General features: G+C 42.5%; 1 protein-coding gene across 2 annotated transcripts in view; it reads right to left on the reverse strand.

Moving 5' to 3' along the window:
- Positions 1–2,305, reverse strand: part of LOC130381208 (copper-transporting ATPase 2-like) — a 104,686-nt gene extending 102,381 nt beyond the window's left edge. For both annotated transcript variants that reach the window (XM_056588680.1, XM_056588679.1), the window contains exon 1: positions 1,943–2,305. In XM_056588680.1, coding sequence (XP_056444655.1) covers positions 1,943–2,245 — 303 coding nt within the window. In that variant the 5' untranslated portion in view covers positions 2,246–2,305. The remainder of the gene's footprint in view (positions 1–1,942) is intronic.
- Positions 2,306–8,213: the final 5,908 nt, after the last annotated feature.

Below are 8,213 nucleotides of genomic sequence, written 5' to 3' on the forward strand. Positions count from 1 at the left end.
AAGATGTCTGGTACAAGACAAAGAAATAAAGGCAACATAATAAAAGAGAAAGAAAGAAATGCAACATAATAAAAAAATACATATATATGTCACTTTTGTTTCTGTTGTATCCACTAATTCAGGTTTTAAAAATAAACAATTATATTTTGAGGCATGTTCAGTTCATCATGACTCTATTCATGAGCAGGGGTCACGTCGTGAGGTGAGACAAACATACCACTTGTTTACCGGTGTTCAAAGTGCAACTGTATCTGTATCCGTTGCAATAATTGCATTCTATTTTCTATACTGTCATATGTATACATATATATACAGTTACAATATTTATATATATTTTATATATATATATATATATATATATATATATATATATATATATATATATATATATATATATAGTGTTACAATGTCGATTTTAACTGCAAAGCATCACTGTCGTTTATGAAGCAAAATTGGGTCCTGGAATGGTCTAGTCCCCAATCCAACCATGATTCCTACTGCCGGGCCGGCTCATATCATAGGTACGGAGCCCCTCTGGTGACATCTGGGAAAAAAATATATACATCTGTTTGCCCGACTTAGTGATCTGTTTGCATGACTTGATAATCTGTGGCCACAATTTAATAAATTGCGGGAACGAGATAATTAATTTGTGGCCACAGTTTAATAATTTGTGGGAACAAGATAATTAATTTGTGGCCACAGTTTAATAATTTGAAGGACCAAGATAATTATTTTGTGGCCACAGTTTAATAATTCGAGTGTGGCTGTGTTGTCTATTGTCGCAGCAGGGGTTAGACGCATGTCGGCTATGGACAAGATATAAGAGATATCGTTCTATTTTAACCTCGGAATGAATTACAATGACATGCTAAAGTCACTTGCTGTTAGGCAAGGAGTTATTATAAGTAAGAGGCACTTAATTAGGCTGCTAAAAATGCACGGGTACAGCCGAAGACAATATGATGACCTCGGTGACGAGATAGACTTTATCATGCAACAGCTGAAGGGAAATGGAAACCTGCATGGATACAGATGGATGTACAGCAAATGCATGAAATTATTAATTATCATTTGGCATCCTTGCAAATGATAATTATATCTGGCATACCGATTCATATGATAAATGAAAACCATATGGAATCTGCATCAATGGTTGCATAGACTGCTTTTCCCGTAAAATAATTTGGCTTAAAGCGGCATACACCAGCAGTGATCCACATGTCATTGGAGGCTACTTTATGGAGGCCTAGAGGAGTTCGGTGGCTTCTAAGGTCCGCCCGACACTTGGTGCTGGTGTAGCTGTCAAAATGAGGTCCATCCTCTATCACGTCACCGATGTCATCATATTGTCTTCGGCTGTACCCGTGCATTTTTAGCAGCCTAATTAAGTACCTCTTACTTATTATAACCCCTTGCCTAACAGCAATTGACTTTAGAATGTTATTGTAATTCATTCCGAGGTTAAAATAGAACGACATGCGTCTAACCCCTGCTGCAACAATAGACAACCAAAACATAAAACACAACATAAGTATCTCGTTCCCACGAATTATTAAACTGTGGCCACAAAATAATTATCTTGTTCCCACAAATTATTAAACTGTGGCCACAAATTAGTTATCTCGTTCCCTTAATTTATTAAATTGTGGCCACAGATTATCAAGTCATGCAAACAGATCACTAAGTCGGGCAAACAGATATATTTTTTTTTCCAAGATGTCACCAGAGGGGCTCCGTACATAGGCCCTCAGCACGACACATGTGTTCACTGAAACCACCACTATAAACTGTTGCACTTTTAACACCGCACGAATACAGAGACAGCAACCCCAAAAGAAACCCAGTTCTCATGATGTAGCCTAACACCTCAATGTGTCGCTGCCCAATAAGTCATGCCCAGACAAATGACATAAATATTAACTCAAATACACACTCCTACCTTGAAGTACGCCTCCCCGGGGGATCCGTGGCCACGCGCACCGGGCTGCGCCCCCGGTACCGGTTGGATCGCCCCAGGTGCTGGGTGGACCTCACAGTTGAAGCCCGCGCTGCACACACACTCCACCATGCACATCTGCTCCACCGCGGCGCGGCACGGCTCGGAGACATACTTGGAAAGATTGTTCGGCGACTTGGATTTGAACATATTGGCCGGCTGAATCGTATTGCTCCGCTTTATTTTGACAAGTCCAACGCGAGGGGCGAAAGTCCGCGGCGGGTGGCGCCTCTGATCAGGGAGCATTGATAGGCTACCCTGATAAGGGAGCAGTGATCCCGTTCAGAGCCATAGAGAGAAGAGTTGCGACACTCTCTGATCTCGCCGGCAGGGTGGTCACGTGGTTCATGTAAGCCTGTATAGTTCCAAAACACGCCGCCCTGCCGTGTTCTTCAATGGGACTGACAGCAGCGATTGCAACATTGAATGGTAAATATAAATTAAAAAACATCCCCACATTCTTTTCTGACTATTGTTGCATATTTGTAAATGTTAGTTTTACATTTGGACTGGTAGGGTGACAACTGAAAGCTACTTATACGTTTTTAAGTTTGAGGGAAAGCTTCACGTTCGTGTTAGCATGGGCAGGGGCGCCGCTAGGGATTTTGGGCCCCATGAAAAGAATAGTATAATCATTTCTGTATTATGATTTCATCATCATTAGGGGCCTCTCTGGGCCCCCCTCCATCATGGGCCCCTAGAATCCGTCTCCTTTACCCCCCCTTTTCGGCGCCCCTGCGCATGGGTAGCACTAGGCTACTGACTTTAGTGGCTTAAAGGGCATGGTTGCAGGTTTTTATTTTTTTATTTTCTGGCAATTTTCTAGTTGGTAATAAACATTTAAACAATTATCCATTCTATTTGATGTTGTAGGTTATCACAAAAAAAAAAATATAAGGAAAAGTAGGTGATATATTAGTGGTTATTAGCCACAGGTTAGCGATGATTCTTATTTCTCCCACAATGCATTGCATGACGTCACATAAGGTACTCCGCTTTTGGACGACAGCCGAAGCCGCTAGTGAGAGAGTGACAGTGTCAGATTATATAAGTAAATACATAGATAGAGATAGTCTATATATATAGATAGATAGATAGATAGATAGATAGATAGATAGATAGATAGATAGATAGATAGATAGATAGATAGATAGATAGATAGAATAACATAACATAACATAGCATCGATAGATAGTGAGGGATAGCATAGCATAACATAACATAGATAGATAGTGAGGGATAGCATAGCATAACATAACATAGATAGCTGATAGATAGATAGAGAGAGAGTAGATATATAAGTAGATAAAATGGTTTACTACTGTATTTGTGGCGGGTGCAACAACTCCAGCAAAAGTGGACATAGGGTCCATTGCTTCCCCAAGGACAAAGGGATCCTCCGAAGCTGGGTGCAATTTGTCAAGGTTAGGCGGGCAGATTTTTCAGCTAGCTCTGTTACCGCGTACTCAAGAATATGCAGCGCGCATTTCAAGGAGGAGGATTACCACTCAGGGGATGCCAAGATGGTCTCACTTGATTTAAAGAGTAAGAGGACGGCGAAGTTAATTCCTACCGCCGTGCCGTCTGTGCATGCAAACCACTCTTCCTGCCCTGTCCCGAGGTCGAGAGACACCGTCTGCCGCAAGCGAGAGATTGCCACGGTAAGCATCATGCTTTAGCTGCTAATTACAAGCTGCGCGTTAGCTAGCTCTGTGTGTATTTTGCATACCGGGTTCCCTTTGACACAGCCTCCACAGCATGATCAGTCTGACATTAGAAGAGCATATTTCGTGATTCACGAATATGAGCCAAAACAAAATTGCCCTGAAGTAAATGTCCATATCGTCATGAAAGCTTCATGGCTAGTGTTTGGATCAGTGATCGTCATCATCAAGCGGCTTTCGCAACAGTGTGTTTGCGTTTTGTGTTAGTGCTAGACTGCTACGGTTCTCTTTCACATATATTTGACCGTGACCGTGTCGCCAGGGCTGTAGTGGAGGCTAAACGCAAGTAAACGCAGTTTACCCACCTCTGAAATTTCAGAAACAGAGTTTATCCACTTCTCACTTCAGAGTTTAGCTACCTCCCGACACAGTAAATGCACTACCCTTGGTTGCGAATCACTGATCTAAGTATTCATAGTTTACCCACCTCTTATTTCACCACTACACCCTTGCATTTCTTTTTTATATGCTTATATATACTATACTTTATACTAATATACTTTTTTATATTTGTTTTCGCAAGATGTTGACAGACGCCTCACAGCAGGAGACCGTGGACAGTGTAGACACTGTGGAGAGTGTCGATACTGGGGATCAGCCCTTGCCCTCCTCCACTTCTGACGCTGGGACACAATGTTATTTGAAGCCCCCCGATGGTCTCATGGTAAATCTTTGGTATTTTAAGGGGTAGATATTATGTATAAAACATTGCAAGCAGGACATTTCCATACACATACACCAAAACATAGCCGCTTAGATTTGCCATGATTGTCATATATTTGGGTATGTTTATTGCCTCTGCCACAGCTGTGCAGGTTAACCTGAAGCCCAAGATGGTTGACGATGATGATGATAATGCCACTGTCATCAGTGACTTGTCGTGGGTGCCCGAAGAGCCGATGGATGAGGAGGAATTGTTTGATGAGGAGACACCTTACACGTGTGACCCCCACCACAAGTGAGATAATCTAAAACCAACATAGACCATATTGAATGCTCAATGCTTTTTTTGTTTGAATGACACTGCCCCCCTCCCCCTCATTTTTTGTTGTTGTAGTTGCATTGACAAATTCATTGTTTGCCAAGAGGAGCTGATGGGCCTTTTTGCCATCTGTCCGGCCTGTTGTGAGAGGTCGGATAGTAGCATCGTGCAGCAGGAAGGAACTTTTGTTAAGATCAAGCAGGTACAGTTTTGTTTATGCAGTTTTGTTTACGCGGCCATCTGATTAGAAAATCGGAATATCTAATTACAATCTGATAGCTCTGCCTCTGACTGTCTTGCCAGTTAATTTACAATGTATGTACCAGGCTGGCTTTAGTCTGCTGGTTCGTGATGCCATCATATTTGAGTGTTGTACTGTATTGGTCATGTGTGTTTGATTGAAAATATGAAACCTTTGACCAGTAATCAAAGCTGCAAACTTGTCGCTTTTCGGCGAAAATCGCCGTTTTCTTGGTCAATTTGGTCATTCACGTGAATCGTGTAGAACCGGAGAGTTTTGTTTTGGGGAGGGGGGGGGGGGGGGTCCAGAATTGCGAACAATTATTGGATCATTCTTATAATTGACATTTCTCTGGGCCAATCGGAATCTCAGCACTTGCTTCAGAATCTTATAATTGACATTTCTCTGGGCCAATCGGAATCTTGAAGCACACAGCGCCAACTGAGCTCGCCATTGGATGAGACAGTCGCCTGGCTACCGCGCATGCGCATCCGCATCCGCATGCATGCGGCCAAACAACGCAAGAGAGCTTGCGAAACACTAGTCCAGAGGGGTGTTCCACGAACGGAGGTTTAACAAATACTGAGTTAACGCTGAACTCTAGGTTGATTTACCCTGTGCCGACTAACCCAGAGTTTTCGGTTCCACAGCAGAGGTTATGCATTAGTTCAAATCAACTCGGGGTTGGTTAACACAGGGTTGTGCGCGTCCACGCCAAACCTAAAAAGACGTGATGTATGGATCATGGAAACCCTGATCTAAATGGCGAAACGGGCCGCTTATTTCAAAGAAATGGAACTTCAGGTTCCCCTGGAGGGCTATGACGAGGAGAAGGACATTATCACAAGAAAAGGGAACACTAAAGCCTCTGCAACCCGGAGAACCAAAGCCTGGCAGCGGATCGCTGACCGCGTAAATGCGTTAGTTACACGTCAAAAGCATGATCCTTAATATTTCAGCCATGAATATATAAATAGCCCAGTTAAGCATTCTTAAAGATCCTACCACATAACCCCTTTCTTCTAAAAAAAATATGTACTCCGATGGCTTCCAAGCGGTCAGCGGATCAAGTATAAAAAACATACAAACTGGTAAGCTTTTCCCACCATCGTATTGGTATAAATTTAAATAAGCCATTTTTTTAAACCAATCGTGAAAAGGCCGACAGTCGGCAGACTGGATCTGGCCCTCAAATTGTCTTGACCCCGGTGGAGGACCTGGCATGGAGGGGGTACCTGGAGGTACCTACCTCCTCAGAGAGTCAGGGGCCATACCCCACTGGTTGAATGTAGGTTTTTGTGTTTTCTTGTATTTTATATATTTTTTGCCTTCGAAGTAACGCATGCAAACCATGTGCTTGCCACAGCGCATACTATTCCAAAAGTTAATTTTTTTGGTAAATGGGTAGAAAACCTAAAAGTGACAATTCATCAACTTCACGCATCTCCAGCATCTCCAACATTATAGCCTAGATAAAACTACCTTTTGCATAAAAACGGAGGGCTACGCAAATAGTCTGGAGTGAACTGAGGCCAGGTCCTCGATTGGTAGTGTTGGCTATGTAAGGCTATTTAAATATATTAAAGATTTGCGTGAGAATCTATAGGCCTATCTCTCCACTCCAGCAAAAAGTCATTTGATATGCCAAGATGTCGAGCCGTGGTCTTATCAATCGCTCCCGGTGGATTGCACGTATAATTTGCGCTCCGATATCAGCAGTTTTCTCATCAAAAGGGCATGCCATTGTGAACACTTGAAATCTGCGGTGAACGCGGGTTTAAATACCCAAAACCGGGTTATGTTTCAAACTTAACCTGCGCAAAACCTGCTCCGACCAGGTTTGATTCAGAGCATATGTTTCTATAGCAACTAACATACCGTGATCCTTTTGGAACGGAAAACCTAGGGTTACAGCAAACCCTGGGTTAAATTACCCGGTTATGTGATAAAACCGGCTTTGTGGAACACCCCACAGGCTAAGAGTCAAAAAAATTTTTTGTGACTGTTGTAAATAAAATATTTTTTTATAAGCCTCAAGGATGTTTTCACTTTGATTTTTGATAAAGTAGTTTTGTTAAGTCATGCTCAGACTAGTGTAATTTGCATATTACAATAAAAAAAAAATCCCCCTGTGACACTGTCACCTTTTTTCCTCTGAGGAGTTTGCAGGTCTGAGTAATGTACAGTACTTACTCTATATTGAATCCTGATATACTGTTGATTACTCTGTTTTCTTTTCTTTTCTTTTCTTACATATCTAGGTCTGTGCATCATGTGGCTACCACCGTTTCTGGCAAAACCAGCCAATGCTCCACAGGAACATGCCAACCTGCAACCTCCACACAGACACTAAAAATGTTGACCCTGTTTGGCCTGCAGTGCATCAGTGCGAGCAGTTTCTTTCGCCATCAGCGCCGCTACACCATTCCTGTAATCGTTCAAGCCTGGCAGAATGATCAAGCCAAGAATTTTAGTGACCTACGGGCAATGGATGGTGTAAAGTAATGCGATAGATACTTGTTCGGATGCTCAACTCAGGTTTATTAACTGCCGTGTGTCTCGCTCACATCTCTAAAGGTACGGCCACACCAAACGCGTTAACCGCGTATGACGCGTATAAAATCAGCAATTTTTCCATAGGGAACCATTGGTTTACGCGTGTATGAGGCGCGTACATGCGTTACATGCATATAAGCAACATTTTACTCGCGTTAGGGGCGTATGAGGCGCGTATATATACGCGCGTGTATATACGCGCGTATATATACGCGCGTATATATGCGCGCGTACATATGCGCGCGTACATATACACGCGTACACGAGGAGTTAAAAAAAATTTTTTCACGCTCATACGCGTGATACTTAGCCGCAATAGCCAATCAGCGTGGAGCTTGACCCGACGTCACTGGCAGAGAGTAGTGACCCTTGCACAGAAGCATACGGCCGACATCTTTTTTTATTCTGGGTGGAAATAGTAACATAGTTACGCCATTAAATGCGTTTATGGAAACATTTTTAGCGAGAAAGGTGCATTTTACTTTCATAATGTTCACTCGGTGAATGTGAAGGATGTTTGGTTTGATAGTTATGACGAAGAGTAAACGCTCCATTCACTTGCATGGACAGAGTCTCTGGTTGCTAAGCAACCTCAACGTCTTGGCGGACTATTTCTCTGCCGATCAACACTACGAATGCTGGAAACACACCAGACACACCATGTGAAGTTATTTAACCCGATTATTGTTATTTATATCCAAGATTATTTAA

Source organism: Gadus chalcogrammus, chromosome 4 (genome assembly GCF_026213295.1).
Source record: "Gadus chalcogrammus isolate NIFS_2021 chromosome 4, NIFS_Gcha_1.0, whole genome shotgun sequence".
In the NCBI taxonomy this organism is placed as follows: domain Eukaryota; kingdom Metazoa; phylum Chordata; class Actinopteri; order Gadiformes; family Gadidae; genus Gadus; species Gadus chalcogrammus.